Here is a 26,143-nt window from a genome sequence, read left to right on the forward strand (position 1 = left end):
GGTTAATTTGAAGTAAATATTCATGATTAAATATAAAAGAATCTGCATTCTACATATTAAAGACAGTTATAGTAAAAAAGAAAGAGCGTGATACCTCGAGGAATTACCCAGAAAGTGCATATATGCACAATTAAAGACATGAGGGGAGGCAGGTGCTTCATAGTAGCCCCATATAGATCCTTGTCTTCCATATCTTATCCACCAAACAGAGGTCCCAGGGCAAGAGACGATGTAAGTACCAGAGACATCTCTGAAAGAAGGATAGTATGTAAAATTAAAAGATCTCAAATAACAGTTCAGCCTTCCTGCAACAAGGACTTAAGAAGTGTACCCACACTTCCCCCTTTCATTCTATATATACAAAGCATACAAATGAAATTATGGTGAGATTCTATCAGGTTGTCTCAACCTTCTTTCAAATACAAAAATGTTTCTCCTATTATCATTTACAATTTCAGAAACTTTAAGTTTTATTTAGTGTGTGTGTGTGTGTGTGTGTGTGTGTGTGTGTGTATGTGTGTGTAGATGTCAGGAACAACTTTGTGGAGTCACTTCTCTCTTTCCATCATTATATGGGCTCCTAGAATCTAAAAGAGGTCATCAAGTTTGCACAGCAAGTACTTTACCTGCTAAGTCATCTTACTGTCTTGCGGCTTTTTTTTAAGCATAGGACTGGTGAGCTGCTGAAGGTTAAAATAAAGACCTATACATCCTTTGTATTGAAATCCAAGCTCCATAAAAATTGCTTATGCAAACAATGGAAGGTCTTAGAGATGGGACTGAAGATGGACTGTAGGTTTCATGACTGTAAGAAGGCATTATGACATTTTTCTTAGGCTCTCAAATCAACAAACAATTGGAACCAAAACGGTAAATGCAACCAACATCCACGTCTCATTGGCAGGTATTTCAACTTTCTTAAACAACTACTACGGGTTTCTGTCATGTTAATCTTCAACCATTCCAGTTCCATGACTTTCACTCTGATGGGTGTGCCTGGCTTAGAGTCACAACACTTGTGGCTCTCTGTTCCATTTTCCTCCATGCTCTTGGCCATCCTCATTGGCAATGGTGCTATCCTCTTCCTGGTTGTCACAGAGCCTACACTTCACACACCAATGTACCTGCTTCTGGCCCTGCTGATGGTGGCTGACCTTGCCTCTACTCTAGCTCTTGTGCCCAAGGTCCTGTGTCTCTTTTGGTTTGATGATCGAGACATAGCTGTGCATGCCTGTTTCACACAGATGTTTTTCATCCATGGAGCTTCAGTGGTACGATCAGCCCTACTTGTTGCAATGGCCTTTGACCGCTTTTTGGCTGTGTGTAAGCCACTGCGCTACAACACAATTCTGAGTCATGCTCTAGTTGGACGCCTAGACTGGTGGCGCTTGCCAAGGGTGTGATCCTTATCCTGCCCATGCCTCTTCTACTTCAAAGGCTGACTTTCTGTCACACGATCATTCCTCATACTTACTGTGACCACATGGCTGTGGTAAAGATGGCCTGTAGTAACACCAGACCCAATCGAATTTATGGACTCTTTGTGATCTTGCTTGTAGTGGGATTTGATCTGCTTCTAATTGGCTTCTCATATGCCCTCATCCTGCAGGCTGTGGTACACCTCAACTCTCGGGATGCCACCTTTAAAGCCCTCAACACCTGCTCAGCCCACCTCTTTGTCATCCTCATCACTTATGTACCTGCTCTGTTTTCATCTATTACCCATCGCATTGGCCACAACATTCCACCTTATGCTCACATTATTCTCGCCAATCTCTACCTCCTTGTACCTTCAGTGTTCAACCCAATTATCTATGGTATAAAAATGAAGGAGATAAGAGACAAGGTGACAAAATGCTTGTGCCGATGAGCTTCAGAGGATGTGAATCCTAGTAATAATCCACCAACTAAACGAATGATGAAAACATCTGTCAAGACCTTTGACAACCATCCAAGTAATATCTCCAGATAAACTGTGCAAAGTGTGGAACAAATACACCACAAAGGACTTGTCTCCCTCCATTTTTTTCTATGTGTTCATTCTCAAATTCTTTTTATTTCTAATTTCTATTTTCCTTTTGGTAAAAAGGATCCTGGTGTGACTTTCATTGGATCCCACATTATGATAACTGCTTAGGAGCTATTCAGTTCATTGCGACTTTTTATTGTGATAGTGATGTGGAATTTTCCCAAGACAAATCAGATTATTATGATAAGGTGTATATATATGGCATGTACAGTCCAAATTTGTAGACTATAGAAATATATAATTTGAATTGTTTCATTGCAAAGTACAACAGGCCTAGATCCATAATTCAAAATACTCCTGTGAGAGGGAACTCTACCCTAAGAAAAATGCATGTGAGGTGGAAACTACAGGGTCCTGCGATGGCATTAGCCTCACATGAATTCACATATAATGGCTTAGCTCAAGACAAAGGTCAGCTTACATTATTATGATGAAGTATTGCTCTGCTGTTGTATTCTAAAACATTGTATGAATAAAATTTCTGGGTAAAAAGGCAATTATAAAATGTCATGAGAGATACCTTAATAGATCGAGTCATTATAGGCTTGAGGAGAGAGCTCACACTAGTAAGATCTCCAGAGATCTACAAGGATAACAACAACTGGCAAACTAAACAATACTGGAGAGACTATGCTAATAGCTCCTTCTTGATGATAGGGTTGATGACTACCCTATATGCCATCCTAGAACCTTCATCCAGGGACTGATGGAAGCAGAGACAGATACCCACAGCTAAACACTGAACCTAGTGACAGAGATGGTGATGGAACCCACAAAGACAGCTGATCAGATAAGGGGGAGATCTTGAATCCCAGACTGATGGCTGAGAGGCCAACAGGGGACTGATCCAGACTCCATGAATGTAGTGCCAGGGAGGAGGCCACAGAAATCACTGGGGCCTTGGGTAGTAGATCAGTGTTTACCATGGTTTATGAATGAGCTTTGGGAGCCCATTCCAAATAGAGGGATGCTCTCTCAGCCTAGACAAGTGAGGAAGGGCCTAGGTCCTGCCCTGGATGAAATGACAGACTTTAGAGATCCCCCCAAGGAGGGCCTCACCCTCCCTGGGAAATGATTGGTCGGGGGGCTGAGGGACTGGTGGAGGGACAAGGGAGTAGGGGTGGGAGAGGGAGCTGGGACTGCCATGTGAAACATTCACGTTTCTAATTTAAATAAAAACATATATTGAGAAAAAATAGCATGTTCTAAAACAAGGTGCACAGAATGAAAGTATGAAATGTAAGGACAACTTTTTATCATCATCTTAATATAAAATTAAACAAATGTGCTCATTGAGCTTAAATTTGGGAGAAAATGTATTACATTTTTGAACTCCAATTTTAGCATATGGTGCTTGAAATTTTTAAATGTGCAATTATGAGTGAGACATTTGTAGTCTTTATCTCTAGTTATCATCTTTAGCCTACCTATACTTCCTCTTAGAGAAGGACAGTCTATACATTCTAATAGTAATTTCAACTCTTTTAGGCTAGAGAAAGTCTTTCTTTATGAACAATCTTCCCCTGGATTTCACTTGGTCCTGCCTTGGTCCTTCCTGCCTGACTAGGAAGATGCCTAAAACAAAACATACATGTGTTTTCTACATAAGGTGATAAAGAAACCACTGATCAATCTGTTAAAGCAGAACCCAATTCACTCATAACATAAACATGTTTGGCAGGATGTTGTCATGGGAGGAAACTGTAGCATTATCATGGGTCTATGGTGGCTTCTTCAAGTCTTATTTCCTGTTGAAGTTTCAAGCATGCAAAGAAGATTTGCACCTGATGTTAACTTTCAGCCACCATAATGATCAGCATGGCAGAGTACATGCTAAGAAAATCCATGATTGATTCATGATCCATTATCCTCCAAGCATAATTCATTTATGAGGAATCATAGGATGCAATTATATTATAGGAGCAAAATCTTGAGCAAGTAGATTAATATACTTGATAGTAAGGAACTCTAAGAAAAGTCCAGGGCAACAGCTAAAACTGGAGTATTCCTCCTCATTTTATATGTTTTTACTTTCCACTTATTCCAGTAGAAGAGCCATATGTTAGAGTAGTTCTCTTAGTTACCATAGACATTTTATATATATATATATATATTTCAGTTATAAATTAAGCTGTATAATAATATGCCTTGCATATTAATTTTAAAAGGCTTGGCTTCTTTGTATACCTTTCCCCAGAGTCATAAAGACAATAAACAGTTAATTCTGCACTCAGATAATGACCCATCTGACTGTATCCTCCTATTCAGTTATTCCTGTTTGTAGAGTACTAGGATTGAAAATGAAGCAAGACTAAGTGGACTATGTAATAAGAAAGCCCTCAATGTCAAGAAACATAGCAATAATTATGTGACTATCTCATGTCCAATAACAAAATTTAATTTAAACTCTGCCTTGGTTGAAGTATAAACAGTTACAACGTATTTAGAGAAATAAATGTCTTCCTTTTTCTATTATGCTTATCCTGTATTTTGAAAGCCTTGATACACCTCCGTCCCATTTCTACTTTTCTGAAATTCATTACATGTACTCAGCGGGCCTGCTCAAGTTCAATCACCATGTAGCACAATGAACTCCTGACTTTATAACTTCATAGTTCTGACTGTAAAAACTGGCAAGTCTGGCAAAATACAGATCATTATAGAGAATTCTGAAAGGATGGCTATCTAACATCACTGAAAAAAATTATCTCAACTAGGCAGGGTGGGGCTACATGGGGTAGTTAGTTACTCAAAAGCCAAGGGCTGGGAAAGAGCAAAGGAAATTAGGATCTGAAGTTTCCATAGCTATTTTTTTCAGTGTAGAAAGCAGCAGCAGCAATAAAAACCATACATTTTCTATTGTTTTTGGACACTACTGAATTACTGTTCGCAGTTTACACAAATGGGAATTGTGTTGGGTGTTTGGGTCACACTAGTGCATGGAAGAAACAGGGTCACTCTAGGATGATTTTTAGCTTTTTCAGGGGAGTCAGCTTCTGGTGAACTGACTGACTGACTGACTGCTACTTCTCTGAAGGTTTTTTAATTGATATACAATTTACACCTTAGAAAGTCAGTTTCCGCATACCAAGACCTCTCATCTGAAGTTCCACAAAGAGACAAATGCCAAAGCAATTCCCAGTCATGGGAAATCTCAGTTTTCTGAGTCCTCCCCAATTAAGTTTTGCATAGGCTTTGAACCTTTTAGGAAACACTCAGATAAGATTTATATAATTAAAACAGAAGGTAGTGGACACAAAGGGTAACGGATCAAAGCCAGGTGCTAACGTAACACACTAGAATCAAACCAGCCGCAAAGCTCTGCAGGACCTCCTACTACAGGGAGCATATTAAGTTTGTGTTGTTTGTTTGATTACATCTCTTTGCAACTATTCCATCCCAGCACAGATATATCTAATTAGTTAGTTATCATTAGTTTTTATAGCTTTGAAATAACTAATTAGATAAAAACTAACGATAATTAACCATTAATATTATGTTTGAGGAAGTGGCAAACAATTCATATAAAACTAAATGGAGAGACTTTATACAAATTACAATCTTTTCCACTTATCTCTTGTCTAACCATTGCTTAAGCTTTATCTGATTGAATTCCAGGGTGTTTGAATAAGTCAAGTTGAGATTGTCAGGAAATTACATTGCTGTTGAGACAGACAGCTCTGTTGCATTGTAACTAATATCAATAGTCCCCAATTAATATCAAAATCTTCTATACATTGGGGAAGATTTTATTTTTTGGTTCTAAGAAATGAATAGTGTTTTACTTCTCATTCTTATTCTATGAAGTATATTATTTACTTCATTTAATTTTAAAATATTCAATGTATAGCTTTTAAATGAAGCATCACCTTATAGCTCAGGGAACTCCACCACTGAGGAAGCAGAAGGAATAAGGGAAACAGTGGAAATGGAGACTACCAGGAGAAAAATACTGAGCAAAGCACATATAAACTCACAGAGACCGATACAGTACTCACAGGGCCTAAACAGGTCGGCAGTAGGTCCTCTGTATATATACTACAGTTTACATGGTCCTCTGAATATATACTACAGTTTACATGGTCCTCTGAATATACACTACAGCTTTCAGTTTAGTATTTTTGGGGTACTCCTGAACGTGTAAACGAGTGGGTACCTTCTTGTGGGCCTCTTTTGTTTTTCTGTTAGCTTATATTTTTTGATATGATGGTTTTGTTTTATCTTGTAATATTTGATTTTGTTAAATAAAAACAAAGGGATGGATATGACCCCTCCCTCAAGAACAGAAAAGAAAAATCACATATTGTATTGGCATTTTTAAATTCTTGATCTATCAAATCAGCAAAAATTTCTTTCAATCACAAAAAACATATTTGAAGTCATCTTGACTTGCTCATATATTAAATAAAAAAGTTAGTTTTTCACAGAACTAGTATGTGTGTGTATGTGTACATATAGCTAAAATATGCTTTTATATTAAATATTCTAGCACACTTGACTGTCAAATACACATATTTCCTTGTAACAATGTAATGGGGAACAATAATAATGATGTTTTATTACCCTTTCCATGAAAACTAAAACTCAAAAAGATTAAAGATTGAGAGCTATGCCACCTGTAGCCGATCTTTCTAGAACTGTTTTGTTTATCTTATTTGTTTCCTAAAGAACAGCTTCAAAAGCAGCCTGGATGAACTAGAGCTGTGGGTTGTAAATTTTCTTCTGGAACCATAACACAGAAATAAATGCAAGCAAAACACCAATTCACATGGAATAAAAATAGGTAAATTTTTTTAAAGTTTTTTAAGAAACAAAGAATGAGAGAAAGCCTTCTCACATGCTAGATGTGGTTGTGAGAAACAAAAGCATTTGATTGCAGTAGTTTTTACTAGAATGAAATTAATTAAAACTTATAACAACTTTTTCATTCTAACAAGAGTTTCCCAATATATTCCTTCTCCTCTGAAGTTTCTTTAGAAATCTGAGTTTGTGTCCAATATACAGAACATAGGCTTAAAAAGAAACAATAAGTCCTGTCATCCGAGCATTAGTCCATGTCTGAGATGATAAAACAATAACTCTAAATTCATCTTCAAACATCCTTGACCTTTTCACTCCTCTCAAATACCTTTTCTATCTCCCAACCTCCTCTCCACTGCACAAACGCACACACAAATCCCTGCAGCCAGTTGTGCCTTGGCAAAGTATTATTATATTATATATTTTATTATTTTTATTATATTATTTGGCCACCTGTTGATAATAAGCAACTTACAGTTTACTATATGATTCTCCGTATGAAAATGTTCCACACTATTTCATAAGGATTCAGTGTTGGTGGCATCCAAAGTGCTTTTACATATGTTACCACAAGTAGTTTGCTCAACACTGTTAGATATTAAGAACATATATCATTATGTTATTCCAAAGGGGATAATTGCACTGCCTTTGAGTTACTGAAACCAAGAAATTCTCTCCTGTCTTAGCTTCTATATCTAAGAATAAATATCATGGCTGCTAACTTGACATTTTAATGTATTTCTATCATTAGTCAGTTTCTCCTAGACACTTAACTATAACTTCCTAATACAGTCTCTAGATTATCAAACAACTTTGTGACTGTGAGAAAAAACTATAGCCTCCTTCATGCTGCATAAGTATTTGGTGACTTTGTCTCGAAATTCCTTGGTTTTCACACCATAAATAATAGGATTGAGCATTGGTGGTACAAGGAAATAGAGGTTGCCAAGAATGGTGTGGACATGAGGTGGAATGCCTTTTCCAAAGCGGTGAGTTAGAAAAGAGAAAAGGCAGGGGGTGTAGGAGACTAGCATGACACAGATATGTGTGGTGCAAGTGTTGACTGCTTTGTGGTGGGCCTCCTTGGAAGAGAGATGCATGATAGCTCGTATGATTAGCACATAAGATGAGGCAATAGCTGAGATGTCTATCCCAACCACCAACAAGGCTACAACTAGACCATATATCCGGTTGACTGTGGTGTCCACACATACCATCTTTACCACAGCCATGTGTTCACAGTAGGTGGTGGGAATTATTCGATTGGCATGAAAGGGCATACGCTGGAGGAGTATAGGCATGGGGAGAATAAAGAGGATCGCTCGTACCAAGCTTACTAAGCCAATGAGTCCAATGCGACCATTGGAAAGGATGGTGGAATAATGCAAGGGCTTGCAGATAGCCACATAACGATCAAAGGCCATGGTCATCAGGACAGATGACTGCATGGCTGAGATGGAGTGGATGAAGAACAGCTGGACCAAGCAGCCTTCATAGCTTATCTCAGTCTGTCCAAACCAGAATATGCAGAGAACCTTAGGAATGGTGGTAGTAGACATCCCCAAGTCTGTGAGAGCCAATAGGAAGAGAAGCAGGAACATGGGCTTGTGCAGGGAGCGCTCTGTAGAGATGGTGAGAAGAATAGTGCAGTTCCCCATCACGGTGATGAAGTACATGGAAGAGAAGGGGATGGATATCCATCTGTGCTTGTCTTCCATTCCAGGAATGCCTTGAAGAATGAAGAAAGAAGGGTGACCAGTGCTGTTACAAGGCATCATGGTGGCACCCTGGTCAAGTACCTGAAGAGAGCAACAAAGAAACTACCTGGGCTTAAATTTTCTAAAATTCAGATTTTTAAAAAGGAAATAAATTGGAATATTAGAATACACAAAACAATCTGAAATAATAATAATATGTGTAATGTAACATGGCACTATGCTGTGATGTGCAGTAACATTGTAGTGTTAACATGATCACATCAATATCTGAGAGAATATATGCTGTGAGAAATGTTTTTATAAAGAAAAGCTATTGATGATTTGTTGTTAAAACATTAAATGTAGGTGAATATATGAAATAGATACATTGTTACTAAGAATCATGCTTAAAGCATGTCAGAAAATGAACAAAAATATAGAAACATTTACTTCCAGAAACAATCAGAAAAATGCACCAACAAGAAAAAATAAAATTTAAGAATACTTCAAAATTCTACATCTAAGAATGTCCATTTCTAGCAGGTGTGAGAGATTTTGTGTGTGAGAGAGAGAATTTGGCAGTGGGAATGACGGTGGAAGTAGGCACTAGGTGACTGGGCAGCAGAAGCTCAGTGAGCATGCTGTGTAATGCATTGTGAGTGTAAAGCCTACTCCCCACTACACCCTCTTACCTGAATGTAAGGCTGTGAGAATGTGGGCAGCTGGTCTCAGCCGTCTCCAGCAAATATTTTGAGATGCATATGTACATGTGTATGGAGGTATATTTCAAGAAGCATCCACACTCATCGCCCTGCATCTCTCCACTTTCCTCTTAGGCACTCGGGAGCCATGACATGCCTCTTTAAGCCACCTAACAAAAGGCTCCCAAAGGTCTCCTTGACAACCCCACCCTGCAACACAGAACCACAAAGCACCATAGCTATTATGGGTAAAACTAACCCTGGAGATTCACTGAAATCCCAGAAGAAAAAGCTGGTTGATCTTAGGGATTCTTGAATGCTCAGTCTTGATTAAATTAAAGAGAGAGGGATCAAAGTTAACAATGAGTCAGTGAACAAATAGTGAAAGATACTGTACAGTGGATTTGTGTCTAAACATTGCTAGTCTCAAGGAAGAAAAATTTAACTCCTTCCACAAGAGAGATGGATTTGGTAGAGACTAAACTAAATAAAATAAGACACCTATGGGAAAAATAAAACTATTTTATGATCTTACTTATATGTAGAATCTGGGAAGAAACATACAAAATTCAGACAGAAAATAAAATTATATTTACTGTGAAGCCAGGTGGAGGGAGGGAGCAGAGGAAGTTTACCACGAAGCAGATACATCAGATAGGAACTGCAAAAGCACCAGCTACCAGTGAGAGCTGGAGGTGACACAATACACTGTGTTCAAGACTTTTGCTGAATTATAGCTTTTGACCCTGGGAAGGAAAAATGAGTAAGATAATAGGATGTCTTCATTTGTTCCTTATACTATTTAACAAAATCAAAATCACAAAGTCAGGGAAACTCAACAAAAGCTAGAGTCCATTAAATTCTATTGAAGTCCTGCTTGCATAAAGATGACTATAAGACATGATTATCAGGAATATTGAAGCAAGGGGACTGCAATTGAATGCCTTATGATATCCTTAAATAGAGCAGCACTTATGTCCTTGACTATAAACACATACCCTCATCATATACCATAACAGCTATAGTTTCTCCAGAAGAAAGCCATAGTTTTCATAACATTCAGAAATCCTGATTTCCTCCATGTATCTCCTGTGTGCTACAAGGTGATTCTGATAAGTAACAGTGGCAGGTAGGTGACAATGGCTGGTAACAACCAAATGAATCCTTTCTCCTAGTTCTGTTCCCACATTTACATCCATAGACCCACATTTACATCCATAGACCCACATTTACATCCATAGACCCACCATAACCCAAAGGAGGTTCCTTAAATAAAAAATCATGTGTTATAGGCCAAGAGACTCTAGCCTCTTTAGAAACAAACCAACTTAACATAGTTCTTTGGATAATCACAACAAGGATAAAAACCCAAGCCTAATTTTTCCTCACGTCTTGTATTCCAAACATTTGTGAAATGCTTGGCTCATAATGGGCATATAATATGCATTTGATAAATCAATAATCAGATAAATTTTGAATAAGTAAACTCATTTAGAAATAAACTAAAGTGTATCCTACTTCATGAGTTCTTACTCATTTTAGCTATCTAAGCACTTAAAACACAACTAGTATGGAGGTTATTCCTTCTTTTATAAATATTTATTATTTTATACATCTACAAATATAACATACATGCCAGAAAAGTAGAGCATCAGATCTCATTATAGATGGTTGTGAACCACCATGTGGTTGCTGGGAATTGAACTCAGGACCTCTGGAAGGGTACCCAATGTTCTTAAACAATGAGCCATCTCTCCAGCCCAAGTTATTCCTTCTTAAATGATTTTATAACACTCAGTGTACAGCCAAAAGTGTCAGTGCTTGCCAACTTCCCTGCTACTTTTTTCTCCTCACGATCTGACTGTTCTCATGATTTCTAGGGTTTTAAACCCCAGGAGGAGTTCTTTAGCATAGGACTTGTACATCCTTTCTCTTGCACCCTCTCTGTTGTAAGAACAGCAAGACCACACCTCCATTTCCTCCACCAGTCCCCCAATTTCCCTGTCACATCAGAAACTAGCACAGAAGATAGCATTTGGATGTTTTTCTCATTGTAATTCCTTCCTTACTCAGGCATGTTCCTTTTGAGTAGACAGCTGAACCTCAGTATCATGTCTTAATGATCCACAACAAAAGTTATTAACTACTACAGTCTACCTATGACCTGTCCTACGTGTGCTACTTTCAAGGGCTGCAATAAATAATTGAGTCCATTGGCCATTTTCAACATGTCCTCCTACCTACAAGGACCCCATTCATCAAAGAGACATGCTACCATATATTATGTGAATGAAGGCAGCCACAGTTGCACTCCCCACCCAAGGTTGCTTCACCTTCTGATAGCTCAGCTTAAAACGTCTCGTCATCCCCCACAGGGAACATACAACTGCCATTACAGTGAGGAGAAACATCTTCCCATGCTTCATGGGGGCAGGTTATATATAACCTTAGGACTGTTCCCATGTACTCCTTTTCCCTAAATGGTTGAATCTTTGTTGAATTCTTATTACTCATTTTATAGACCACAAAGGCACTCCTGTTTGACTCAGTTTTTGGTTCTGTCAGACTCATTTTGGGCACCAATGTGTTGCATGGTATTTCCTGGTGTGACAGGTGCAAACACCTATCCATGTCATAGGGCACCAATGGGAGGTCAAAGAAACAATTGTACCCAACACTAATGTAGTAAACCAAATGGTCTGCTGGAATTATTACAGAAGCGCGTGCCTAGTGACCTGAGCTCAATTCTTGGAGCCCATATAAGAGCATAAAGAGAGAACTAACTCCACAGAGTTGTTTTCTGACCTCCCTCACATACACTATAGCATGTGTGCACATATGTCATACATTCAAATACACAAACAAAATAAAAAATTAATATAAAAATTCAGAAGCCTGTGAGGTGGCTCAGGAGGTAAAGGTGCTTGCCACCCTTCATGATCTAATTAGAGCCCTGTAACCCATATTGTAGAAGGAGAAAAACAGTCCTGAAAGTTGTTCTTTAACCTCCACACTCATGCCATGGTCCACTTGGGTCCACGCACATACACATACACGTATACACACATTGAAGAGACAGATGAAAGAAGCACACATATACACACATTAAAGAGACAGATGAAAGAAATATACATATATGCACATTAAAGAGACAGATGAAAGAAAAAGCTAAACTAAAAGTACATATTTAATAAAAAATCTTATGCTTATTGTAAAAGCTGTTATAATTCTTTGGGGTTACAAATTCAATAATAAATTCGGCAATATACACACTGTTTTAGTAATGTATTGCTATAATTGGTCATGTTTTTAAATCTAATGTTGATAGCTCTGAATTTACAGTTTGCTCATTTGTTCATTATATTCTTATACTACTGCTTTTCTAACTATGTATTTTTATTTTTATGTGTGTATATTAAAATAATTTTAGAACTTTAAGTTACTGAAGAAATTAATTTAAGAGTTCAAAAATACGGACCTTTAAATATTCTCTTAGGATTAGCCATAGTGGACAATTGTATCAAAACTCCCTCTCTTTGAAAAAAATAAAATTTTCATAAACAAATTTTTAGGACTTTGTGTTTTAATACATGATTTATAGCTATTTTTGACTTGACGTAACTATTTTACATTCTTATATAGTGTTTTGTTTATTCTTGGTTTCACTAAGACCCTAGTTTCAAAATAATAAAAACCATTAAGATGTCTTTTGCACTTAAACTTTAGGGTCTCTACATGATGACTGCATGTCATAAAAATTTGCTTCTGTGTTTAAAAAGTGTAAGAAAGATGGGTTGAATATGGTCAAAATACATCATACACATCTATGAAATTATCAAAAAATAATTTAAAAATCATATGTTTTTAAAATGATGAAGAAATAATTAGGCATTCTATTGACAAAATTCAACTAATATTTTTGTGAGATTTTCGTTCTTTATATAGTATAGGAGAAACATATTTGATGAGTATTTGCTTTTGAATTTAATGAAACATTCATTTACACTGTTACTACAAATTTAGGTTCAGAAACTATTCATAAAATACACTGTCAAATAAATGAGAGGTCTCAGTGATTTAATAAAAGTTTCAGTGTCTTTAACTAGTTTTGCTATCAGAATAATCACACACTGGTAGTATTTAAAACTGAATTGCATCTTATAAATAAATTGGATGTTCTATTTTGTACTATTTTTATAACGCTGGTTGATATGAAAAACTGATCAATGTTGTTTAAAATTGTCTCCAACAGATAAGGGCCAGCTCCCTTAATCAAATTCCTGCTAACCTTCTACCAAATAATCTTAAAAGGAGTATTGGCTATTTTAGAAAGAAAGAAATCAAAGGATTGCTCTAGACCCTCACTGGAGCTGATTTCTGGGGTGCAGACAATTATCAATCATGCTCTGAGATGTGCATTCCTGCACCCGTGCTTTCAGCTGATAACGTCATTGTCACTCTTCCAGTGTCTGTTATTACTAAATCACCAGCCAGAGGCTCCTCATAAGCAGGGACTCCTGAGAGACACAGCAAACCCACCTTTCTGCATACCAGTGACACAAAGTGCACAGCCTCTAGGTAAGACAACAGAACAATTAAGATTTGTGTCACTGTTTTTCCTTGTTTTATGACAAATATTGTTTATTATCTTAATTCAGTGTATCTTAGTGAGTGCCTGAGGGTTCTTCTATTCACTGAAACACTTTTACTATGATCACAGCTGAATTTCATTAAATATTGCTTTGCTATCTAATGCAAAATACAACTCTTGAGCATGTGTGTTGTATGTGTGTGTGTGTGAGAGAGAGACAGAGAGACAGAGAGAGAGAGAGAGAGAGAGAGAGAGAGAGAGAGAGAGAGAGAGAACTTCTCCACTTAACCCAGTGGATTATTGGATTTGTTGGCCCCATACATTCTCACTTAGCATGTGCATTAACATTTTTAATTGTCTGAGACTTTTATCACATAGGCTCTCAAACTTGTTTTCCTTCCATTGTTAAATTTGACCTTCAGTGTTTTCAAGGCTGAAACTTGACCCATAATCAATGGAACTCCTTATCTGAAATCACCACATTGCTGACTGTATAGAAGATTCCCATGCCTTTTATACTGAATCACCACAAATGGCATGCTTTGCTGAAACCACATCTTCATCTCTTCACCCACCCAGGTGGTGAGTCTCCTTAAAGTCTGGCACTTAAGCCTATTTATTTATAAATTAGACAGCATATCCAGTATACAGTTGCTCCTTGATAAATATTCTTAATGGAAACTCAATTCCAATAAATAAGCCATGCTCTCTTAAAGCTCTCACAACAGATTTATTCTCTGTGAACTTCCTTGGCAGAGTAAACTGAGGAATATATAGTTATTTCTGACTGGTTGTAGAGTTTCTACTTGTAGTGATGAAGTGTTTTACAAATAGAGTTGAAGGTCTCCCAACATTATAAGCGTAAGTCCCTAAACCGTAATGCTTAAAATGGATAAAATGGCAAAATTCATGGTATGAACAGTTTTATGATACCATAATAAAAGTTTATGTTCTGTTGATGTGACTTTTATTCACCAAACACCATACAATAAATTGAACGAACTATGGGTAGCCTGCATGTTACACCACTAAAAGGAAAGATACCAAAGTTACAAAGTAGGATGGATGCCTTAAATGATCAAGAATGTCTGGTAATGGGACTAAAGTGCTGAGTTATTAAGGGCAGTGGTTGCTGTTATAGAGGACCTGGGTTCGATCTCCAGCTCCCATGTGGCAGTTCACAATCACTTTTACTTCAGTTCCCATACTCAAAGGAAATATGCAGAAAGTCTAACTGTTTGAGGATTCTTGTCACCCTGACTTGAAGGAAATTGTCCTTGGAATCCTTGGACACCAAGAAGGCTACATTCTGAGGTAACCAAAGATCATACCAAGTCTACTGTGGCCTTTAAGATGCCTTTCTTAGCAGAGGCAGACACCCACAATTAAACACTGAACTGAACTCCTGGAACCCAGTGACAGAGAGGGAAGACTGATGAGCAAAGGTGTCAAGATTGAGCTGGTGAAACCCACAGAAACAGCTGACCTGAACAAGGGTGAGCTCTTGGACCCCAGACTGATGGCTGAGAGGTCAGGATGGGACTGTTCCAGACCCCCTGAATGTGGGTGTCAGTAAGGAGGCCTAGACAATCTATGGGCCCTTGTGTAGTAAATCAGTATTTATCCCTGGCATATAAATCGACTCTGGATATCCATCCCACAATGAGGGATGCTTTCTCAGCCTGGACACTTGGGGGAGGGCCTAGGCCCTGCCCCGAACAAAATGACAGATTCTGGAGATCCCCCAGGGACGGCCTCACCCTACCTGGGGAACAGAGTGGGGATTGAGTTGGGCTGGGTGGGAGGAGGGGAGGGAGAGGGAGCTGGGATTGACATTTGAAGCAAGCTTGTTTTTAATTTAAATTTAAAAAATTAAAAAGATGCCTTTCTTGCATATTGAACTCATCATGCTTAGAAAGCTGGGAAGCAGAGGTCAACAATCTTGAGGTGAGCATGTCCTTTACAGAGTGGCATCTTTTGAAGTAATTCCTTGAGAAAATTCTGCTCTTCCCTCCATCTGCAATCACATGCTTCCAGACATCTCACATTGACTCATCCAGATGTCATCTTCATTTGGTTCAAACCCAACCTCAAGTCTAAAGGACCTTAGTCTGTTATAACCTTCCATGGCCAAGGCTGAGATTCTCATTGGTGACACTGATTTTTAAGAAAGCACAGTTATCAGCACATGTGCATTCTAAATCCTTGAAGTGACAAATAAATAGGTCTTTAACCCCACTTTCCTTCTACTTCTAACACACAAGCTTTGCATAGAGGCACAGTAAATCTCCATGGCTCTTCCTTCAAGTGCTTTGCATTTCCTCTTCATCTTTTCCTCTCAAGACCTGAATATCCATCTATAGTTTACACCTGACTTTATAGGTATGAAAGAGTTGTTCTGAGATCTTCCTAATCTCAGATATTACATGATACTGACTTATGGAGATCAACAGAAGAGGCAATCTCAAACCTGGAGCTCATTAGTCCCTTGTCCATGTAGAGATTATTATCACGTCCTCTTTACAAAGAAGTCAAATATTCTCAGTCGAATTTGTTTGGTATTGATTCCATAGACTAAGGGGTTGAGAACAGGAGGCACAAGGAGATAAAGATTTGCAAGTATGATGTGTACCTGAGGAGGAACGTGGTGGCCAAAGCGATGGGTGAAAAATGAAAAGAATGCAGGGATATAGAAGACAAGAATTACACAAATGTGGGCTCCACATGTGCTAAATGCTCGGAACTGGGCATCCTTTGAGGGCAGTCGTAGCACTGCCTGCAGGATCAGGATGTAGGAGGTGGCAATGAGGACCACATCCATGCCAGTGACTGATAGTGCTACAGTAAGACCATAGACAGTGTTAGGTTTAATACTGGCACAGGCCAGCTTGGCTATACCCATATGTTCACAGTAGGTATGAGGGATGATGTGATGTCCACAGAAAGGTAAGCGTTCAATGAGAATGACAAAGGGGAAGACAAAGAGAAGGCCACGCATCACACATGCCAGACCAATCTTCCCAATCACCATGGCATTGAGGATAGACGTATAGTGAAGTGGTCGGCAGATAGCCACATAGCGGTCAAAAGCCATGGCTAGCAGAACAGCTGACTCTGTGGCAAAGACTGCATGAACAAAAAACATCTGGGTGAGGCAGCCATGGTAGGAAATAACATGGGATCTGAGCCAGAAGATTGCCAGCATTTTAGGCAATGTTGTTGAACAGAGGACTAGGTCAGTAACAGAAAGCAGGCATAAGAAGAGGTACATTGGCTCGTGGAGAGCCCTGTCAGTTATAATGATGTAGAGGATGGTTCCATTTCCAACAAGAGCAAGGATGTACATGGAGCAGAAGGGAATAGCAATCCACACATGCTGGTCCTGCATCCCAGGGATTCCAAGCAAAACAAACGTGGAAGGGTGGAAGGCAGTGCCATTGGGGACAGAAGCAGAGAGCATCATGATGCAGGGAACAGAATTTCTTCCTAAAAGTGGTTAGAAAATGAAAGGATATCATCCCAAATGTCATCTGTGCCTATGAAATGTCCATTCAGTTTTTTGTCCTTCATTTACACCAATCCTGCTCAAATTCATGCCTCCCTTGCTTGTAGTATACATTACTAAAATTCTTTAAGTAACAGTGTTTATTCATTTTCAGGATCTCTGTCTTCTAATAAGACTTCATCATCAAGTCCCAAACATTCTAACATGAATACAGTCAATGTCAATGCAAACTTCGCCTCTCTTAGTGTGCACATGTTGTGGAGCTATTTTGTATTCAAGTTCTCTAGTTTGCCCTCCACTATCTTGTATTGTGTTCTGGGTCCTGGGTCACTAGAGTAGACTACATGCCTCACTTTCTTACTGGTGAAAGGATTTGACCATCAAAAATAGCCTTCTTCTAGAGAAGACGGAAATGAAGGGTAGGCATTTATTTCTCCTTCTATCTTGAAGAAGTGTTGTTAACAACTTTGGCTCCCTTAACTGAACTGTCATTTTAGCTCTAGCTTACTCTGGTGACAATATCTTCCTTTTATCTTTTCGGTCCAAAGATTGTCATAGTTCCTGCTGTTGCCTACCTATGGAACTCCACAGAATCTGTGATAGCACTACACATACCCACCACTTGGAATATGGTTTCTCAATTAGGTTTTCCTAAATATAATATAAACCATTGTCTAAATAGAATAATTGATATCTTTCATTTGGGGATGCTAACATAAGACATGCAAGGCTCTTCTTATGCTTTCTCTGCCTTCCTACCTAGCATATTTCACCTCACATTTTACCACATACTTCATACCTTTATCATAGCAAGTGCTGTGAGATTTATGAGTGCTGTGAAATATTAAACCACATGCGTTTCATGTGGCATTCTTTCTACACAAAGACTGTTTCCATTTGTTACCTGACACACTTTGTCAATCAAATGGCATCTGCTCATACATAGTGGTATACACACAGAGAGAAAGAGTCGGGGAGGTAAATAAAGTAATAATTTTAATTGATTAAAAATTATGTATATGTTTCTCCACCACCACCACCACTCCACCCACCACCTCATTATACTATGAAGCTTCCAAGTCTTAATTTTTCTTGGTGTCCAGCAAGAGTGCCTTACTGACGTTAGGTCAATAAATAATGTTTAATGAACAATGAGTAAAGGCTTGAACTCAGCAGTTACACTTTCTAATAGATTTTTAAAAGTAACTATTACTGAGAAATAGGAAATTCCTCCTGGGAAGCCTTTTAAAAAACAATATAAGACCTTTCCTCCCTAGATGTGTGGTTTCTACCACATTCTTGTCACTGTAGATATATTCTAGGAAAGTCTCTTAATCATCTCTTCTTTAGTATGCTACATCATGCATAATATTAACTTTTAAGATTAATAATACATAACTTAGTTGAATTTAATCTATATAATACATCCCTGCCTGTTTCTAGATAGGGCATATGCATGGGTTTGCTCACAGACTATCCCTAGACTGTTCCGTTTTAGTGTAAAATATGTCAGAGCCACTCAATCTTGACATCACACAGATGGATGTTCTGGGAGAGCTGTCAAGTAACAAACAGAAACAGACTTGTGGCTAGGCAGAGGTGGTGCTTGCCTTTAATCCCAGCACTAAGGAGGCAGAGGCAGGCATATCTCTATGAGTTCAAAGCCAGACTGGCCTACAAAGCTAGTTATACAACAGCTAGGGCTGTTACACAGAGACATCCTGTCTTCAAAACAAAACAAAATAAAAAAATCCACCAGACTTGTGTGCGAAGCATGCCACGTGAAAGGCATGTCAGTTTGAGAAAGCCTGTCTCGGATATTTCATGGCTTGATACTACATTAGACTTGCACTTGCAATAAGAGAATATTTAAACCAGAAAGAAAGGTAAGTATAAAGATGCATTGGTGTGTACTGTGAAGCAGTGTCACATAAGCCAGTTTCTACTCACAGAAATCTTCCTGGAAGAAATGATAGCTCTTCTCCAAATCCAAATCTTCAAATTCTTCAAACATCTTTCACTCAGTTTGACTCCCAGTATTATCACCCTTTTTGTAGCTCTTGTTCTGTGTTCCAGTCTGAAACATAAGAGCTAGAACCTAGATGTAGGTAGACTGTCTTGGTTGGAAATATGCCTCTACTACAGTTGCTTGCTAATAGTACTGACTTGAGGGCCTGTTTTTTTAAAATTGCCCTCTGTCCTTATATTCTTAGTTAAATATAAATAATAGTGCTGATACATATATTACTAATTCAGAGGGCATGTGAAATCTGTGATGTAGCCTAAATAACTTACTTAATTCACATTAATTAAAATGTTCACTATCATTTCTCATTATTTGTAAATCTGATTCATTGGCTTATGTACTTAGCTCTAAAAGGAGAAAACTTCATTTGAAAAGCTCAAGCTGAAAGTTGTATCATCCTTTTAGGTGTGAGGGTCTATGATTTCACCATTCCTCAAATCAAGGTCTAATTTTGAACATATTCAAGGATGGTCCTCATTTAGCTGACCTAGGTAAATGACCACAATATATGAAATGAAACAACTCCTCAACAATCCCAATCCTATCATGTTGCCAGTGTTGTTGAACTATTCTCAATTTTCTTAGGGGGTCAAATAACTAGTACACATTTTAGGTCCTTGATATATAAGGAGCAAACATGTTTCATGTGCTATGAAGAGCAGAGTAAAGATGCAAGTCTGATTATTACTTAATAAAGAAAATTTTCTATTGGTATGTTTGTAAGTCACCAATTTTCACCAAGAAAATGTTGCAGCAAGGATATATTTCCTTGGTGGAGCTTTAAAATTTATACACATGAAATTTCAGGACTATCTACATGAGGTAAATTAAATTTAAAAGGTACATTCTGTGTTTAGATACTGTATAGACAAACTGGACTTTCTAAGGATACTATATGGGTCCTTAAGAACTCAAGAACAATACTACACATTAGTAAATATAAAAGCTGCTGTTAATACCTAGTTGGTTTGATGTGGGTGAGAGCAAGATATGATTAATATTTTCCAAGTTAGTGAACATTTTACTATCTATAATTCCTCATAACATCATATTTTATACCTTAAATATGTACAATGAATATGTTTAAAGATTAAAAAATACTGGCCTTGTTGTTTTAATGATGACTGCTCCTAGAGATCCATCCAGCCTATCTTGAGACCACAAGGAAAACAGCCAGACATTAAAACCTCAGGCTGCCACATGAAGGATTCATGAACACATGCGCACACACACACACACACACACACACACACACACACAGGTACATCCCACTTGCTTATGAAATGTTGATATGTATTATTGCTTCGTAATTACCCAGATATCTGAGGGGTTCAAGGAACTAGTTTCTGTAAAACAGGGATCAGACTGAGATGACCCATAGAGTGAAAACAAGCAAAAAGCGACAGCATTTCTGCACAACTGTCATCTCTCCTGCCCTCCCCTACCTTTCTTCTGGTCTTCACAGGATTATTCTTGCCTTCATTTGTAGCCCAATGTACTCATCAAACACTCATGCCAGTCTCAGTGGTAAATAGAAAACTCCACACAGCACAAATAACACAGTTCCTGGTGTATGAAGTCTGGTCCTATTTACTCCTAACTTCTTGGTCTAGAGAGGCTGAGGCTGACTCAAAGCACTAATGGTCCCAGATGCTAAAAATAGAGGTACATTTCCAGATATGCTCTCAGGGGATACACACACAGTAACCATGGCAAGATCTGCTTTTACAGTGTGAACTTTTTTTCCTAATGCAAGGGAAGACATTACCATAGACTTACACTAAAAGGATAACAGACTTCCAGACTTTGGACAAATAATGTAACCAAAATGTGGTGAAAGTGATTTAGGTAAAAGGAAAGAATTTCTGAGCAAAGGAAGTATCCAAAGTGATATATAATGTGTTGAATTTACAGCTTTGCTGTGTTGTCTGACCTGGTCCCTCATATTAGCTATTTAAAAGAAGATAAGTAGCTAATCTGAATTCTTCCCAGTTGATGTTGAAGTTGATGTTTCCCTTTAGCATTTTGGTGTATTTTCCCTGGAAGTTCTTTTCCATATGTTTTTTTTACAAAGTCTACAAGGTGATAAACTATTTTGTTACTGTTTATAATGGTTTAGTGCGAGTGTAGAGCAAAAAGGCCAAGGGGAAAACATCTTGCTCCTGGTTTGACCCTCGGCTCCTAGACCCGGAAATTCCTGCACCCACAACTCAGTGTTAATGGCCAAGCAATACTTTTGCTGACTGTGGTGTACTTTCCTACTAGCTCACTGCACATACTCCAAGGATCCTATAAAAGTCCATCCCTCTGCCCAACCCTCTGCTGTCACTCTTTCCAATCAAAGGCAGCTGATGTTCTGTGTTTCTCCCCCAAAAATCTTCGTGTGAGATTTGTTTCATAGTGTGATTTTGTAGTATTCCTTGACTCCCAGCTGCCAAGATGCCCTTGTGACACATTGGGGTCATGATTTGAATATGTTCTCCTAGTGCCTATGCTCCCCCTCAGGGTCTGACGTACACCAGACCCTATCTCTCAACTCCAGTCCACCCACAACAAATTCACCTTCTGACTCACTGATTGCTCAGCATCGAATTTAACAGCAGTAATTTGGTAAGTTTCTCCTTTGGTTGGTGTAAACGCTTCCCTGAGTCTGAGGAAGTTACCACTGAGCCTTTGGCAACCCTCTGGTGCTCCTGGAGGTAGAGGTACCACCACACCACAGTTTTAAGGTCACAACTGGCCCTCTTTGCTGACTCCATTCCTGCCTCCTGGAGCTGCAACCCTGAAACCTTTCCTTGCCCACCATTTCACCTATTTACACCCCCTTGGAGCTGCCTGTAACCCCACAACTCTATGCCCTCATGGCTTTTATGATACTGTGGTACCCTGTTCCATATCCCTTTCCCACAGATGAGACCTCATTCCTGAGCTTGTTTTTTAATTGCCTTCTGATAGGCTTTCAGGCTTCCTTGAAAACCCTAGTACTAGGTGCTGAGTTACCTCAGGTAGTTGGCACTGACCCCCATTGAGGGACTGATGACACAGTTGTGGCCGTATGTTTCTTGACTCAAATCCTGTCTCCAGGTTGTGTCTCTGGCTCTTCTGATGGGTCCCTCTTCCAGTGGTGTAGCCATACCTCTTTGACAGTCTGACGAGAGTCAGGCAAGACTGTCTGGAGTGCCTCTAAAGAGTTAAGAATCTTGGTTAGCGATCCTTACCAGGTGTTCTGAACTTGACTTTGAAATAATGTGGGAGGCCTTCCAAACATAATCTCAAAAGGAGCATAGGGCCCTTAAGAGGGCAAATGGCAGAGAACTTACCTGGTTATCACCTCTCTCCAGAATCAGTTTGATAAGAATGACTTCTAAGGTTTTGTTCATCCTCTCTTTCAGGTCTGACCTTTTGTTGAGGGTGACATATACAATGAAGTTTCCAATCTATCTGTAGACCCTTGGCTATAGCCTGAGTCACATGTGCCATAAAAGCTGACCTGTTGTTTGACTCTAGCTTTAAGGAAATGCCAAACCTGGGAATTCTCTCACTTATGATCTTTGTAGTCAATAGAGTTGATTCCATCCTAGTATGGAATACTTTGATCCAACCAGAGAACATGTCCACCAGAACTAATAACTGCTTAATATACTTTTTAATTCAGTGAGGTCTAATTCCTAACCTTCTCCTGGAGTGACTCCCCTTAGCTTCTTACCTTCTTTGAGTCAGTTAATTAACCTTAGCACAAATGAGACATCTCTTTAAAATGCTCTATGATGTTGTTTAAATTGGGGATATAAAAGTCTATTCTTGCCAACTCAGTAATCTTGGTGGTAACCAAGTGAGTACCATCATGTAGCTGTTGTATCCATTCTCTCCCCAAAGTTTGGGGTCAAAAAATCCAGCCATCTAGCAGGACTCTCCATCCTCCTATATCTTCTCTGGCTTTTAGGTAATTTATTAGCCTCAACTCCTCTGTGGTTGTAAGAGAGTTGAAGAGGAAGTTACTTAGGAGGAAACATTGGAAGGATCTCCATTTGGGGGCTTACCTTCTGGAGAGCTCCCTGTTTGGCTTCTTTGTCAGCCAGATAGCTTCCATTTGTCATCACATGGGTACTCTTTGTTGGCTCTCGCAGTGGATGACAGCTACTCTTAGGCAGCTAAATAGGCTACGGAACCATGAAGAGTTCTTGGTTTTTAATGGGGATCACAGACCCTGGCCGGAAACCCACTCCTCCATCAGCCTGGAAGCAGGCAGACAATGTTTACTGAAAACATGTTTACTGAAAACAATTCAGTGCCATAAGCTTCTGATAAGGGCTTGATAAGGGCTTGCTCACTGAAACACCCTAACTTTGATCTTCCCAATGGCTAGCTACTCCCTGCTGTTCCCGATTATGGTGCCAGAGATTTAACCACCAGCCATGAGAAAATAGGAGAGGTGTGTGAGAGGTCTGTTGGAGATTTGTGCATGTATGGATGGCAGAAGTTTTTCTGGAGGGAAGCGTTTTTCTTGGGAAGTTCTCCTAAGCCAATTTGGGGAGCATAAAGTTTTCTTAACGCAACCGACTGGTCTCTGTGTCATCAACCCCGACACCCTAGCCACATTCTTGGATACAGGCTGTGCAGGAGGCGCGGCAGTTTTTAATCTCCTTTCCAGCAGCAGTCAGAAGCCCTCATTCTTTGTAGATGGGTGGCCCCAGGCACATGTGCTGTGACAAAGGCATATTGACTGCCACTGTAGATACTGACAGCTTTTCATTCGCCCCATTTGAGTGCCTGTTCAAGGCTGTCAGTTCGGGCCTCTGGGCAGATGTTCCGATTGGTAATGGCTGTGACCATGTGACAGTTACATCAGCTGGTGTTTTAGCAGAGCCCTCTGTATGAAACTGCTCCAATATGTGAAGAAAGTGGCGTCCAGATATGGAATGGGCACATTTTTTAAATTATCCCATAAGCCTACTATTGCTTTGACTGTTTCCAGGCAATCAAGTATTGTCTAAGAACCCAGGTCAGGGTCAGGTAATAAAGTGTTAGGGTTTAAAGTCTCAGTCTTAGTAAAAGTGATTCTTAGGGGATCAAGTAGCAGGGCCTGGTACTGGTTGATCCTGGCATTTTCATTTCATCAGCCATTTACTGGATGATTCTCTCAATCTGCTGGATTTCTGCAGCAGGTGAGGCTCTCACTAGTAAATCTTGTCACTAGTAAATCTTGTCTCAGGGGAAGCTTCACCATTTCCTGTATTTATTAGGGTTTCTATTGCTGTGAAGTGACACAATGACCATGGCAGTTCTTATCAAGGAAAACATTTAATTGTGGTGGCTCACTTACAGTTCAGAGGTTCAGTCCATTATTGTCATGGCAGGCAACAAGGCAGTGTGCAAGCAGACACTGTGCTAGAGAAGGAGCTGAGTTCTTACATCTTGACTCACAGGCAACAGGAAGTGGCCTGTCTCACTGGGAAGCACTTGAGCAGATATGAGACCTCAAAGCCCACCTCTACAGTGACATATCCTCTAACAAGAACATGCCTACTCCAACAAGTCCTCACCTCTTAATAGTACCACTCATTTGGGGACCCATTTTCTATCAAACCATAATTTCTGTCACCAGGGTGGCAGTAGCTTCAGTGGCCCACAGGATCCTCAGTTTGTATAACAAATCTCTGCACATCGCAGTCAGGCATAGCTGGGAATGAGTATATAATGGTCCTTAGCCAGGTCTGAGATTCAGGTCTTTGTAACTGGGTACTGTTGGTTCTTTCCTGTGATACCTTGAAACGTCCTTCGTTCTTTTTGTTTTTGAGCCTAATTCTTCTTTCCCTTCCACTTATAGGGTGACCATGTTTCACTGGGATTCAGGGAAGAGTCCAGGCCTTCCTACTCACTGGTTCCTGAAGCTATCACCTATAAAATGAATTTCTACTCTCTCCTGGGGCACTCTTCCTTCCGGTGTCCCTTCTCCTTGCAGTATGCACATTTATCCCTCTCTAGTCTTTCTGTCTGTTTCTTTTTGTCATACATCCTAGGTCCTTATCTGTTGTTTTGCCCCTGGTCTAGGGCATCCAGCAAAACTTTTCCCATCTTCTTTCCCTGAACTGTAGCTGGATCATCTCTACTGTTAAATACTCTGTGCACAACTTCCATGAACTCTGAAATCACCTTACCTTGAAATTCTTCTAAACTCTGCTTTGGAATCAATTGGACTGGACAGATGATAACCTTTAGAGAGCCTTTTAAAAAATGCCACTGGGAATATGGCAGAGCCCAGAATGACTTCCTGTATTTCAGATAAATTTGTTGGCCAACATACAGCAGCAAAGATGCCTTGAATGAGCATTTGGTGAGAACCAAGCAAGTCATTACTGTAATTAGTGTTGGAGTCCCAGGCTGGGCATGTGAGAGGGAAAAATCTCATCCACCTCAGAAACATTGGCATTAGTCAATCCATCCTGCCTCAGAACATTTTTGCAAGCCTCAGCTGGGATCCATCCTGCCTCTTCTGAAGTAAAAAGGACTTGCAAAAGGTCGGGTCAATATTCTGAACCCCAGGTAATGTTGCCTCTGCCTTGCCTGCACTTCTTCTGCATAACTTCAACTGACCCCTCTTCACCATATCTACACCAACCCCTCTGGTAGAAGTCTCCCACCACATCAGAGACCAGGTCAGAATCCTGATTCTCAGATGTCAGACCAGCACCCTGAACTCCACAAACCAAGTCAACTCCTAGAAAACCAGGGAGAAGCCTCCTACTCCACCAGAAGCCAGGCCAGCATCTGAACCCCAGAGGACCCCCAGCCAG

General features: G+C 39.4%; 3 protein-coding genes across 3 annotated transcripts; 1 reads left to right on the forward strand and 2 right to left on the reverse strand.

Moving 5' to 3' along the window:
• The first annotated feature begins 944 nt into the window (after positions 1-944).
• LOC101824139 (putative olfactory receptor 52P1) lies at positions 945-1,870 on the forward strand. The gene is given in 2 exon segments (XM_013126146.1): positions 945-1,374; positions 1,377-1,870. Coding segments are annotated over 2 exon segments (924 nt in total).
• Positions 1,871-7,632: 5,762 nt separating this feature from the next.
• Positions 7,633-8,650, reverse strand: LOC101828082 (olfactory receptor 52D1-like). Its single transcript, XM_013126147.2, has one exon. It carries the CDS (start codon positions 8,605-8,607, stop codon positions 7,633-7,635), a length of 975 nt encoding a protein of 324 aa, XP_012981601.1. The 5' UTR covers positions 8,608-8,650.
• Positions 8,651-16,327: 7,677 nt separating this feature from the next.
• Positions 16,328-17,281, reverse strand: LOC101823881 (olfactory receptor 52D1-like). Its single transcript, XM_005087282.2, has one exon. It carries the CDS (start codon positions 17,279-17,281, stop codon positions 16,328-16,330), a length of 954 nt encoding a protein of 317 aa, XP_005087339.1.
• Between the last annotated feature and the right edge of the window lie 8,862 nt (positions 17,282-26,143).

Source organism: Mesocricetus auratus, unplaced genomic scaffold (genome assembly GCF_017639785.1).
Source record: "Mesocricetus auratus isolate SY011 unplaced genomic scaffold, BCM_Maur_2.0 Super-Scaffold_4256, whole genome shotgun sequence".
Taxonomy (NCBI): Eukaryota; Metazoa; Chordata; class Mammalia; order Rodentia; family Cricetidae; genus Mesocricetus; species Mesocricetus auratus.

What these genes read in the sequence shown, in the direction of transcription:
- LOC101823881 (XM_005087282.2), bottom strand. Translation starts at nt 17,281, where the DNA reads ATGATGCTCTCTGCTTCTGTCCCCAATGGCACTGCCTTCCACCCTTCC.
- LOC101828082 (XM_013126147.2), bottom strand. Translation starts at nt 8,607, where the DNA reads ATGATGCCTTGTAACAGCACTGGTCACCCTTCTTTCTTCATTCTTCAA.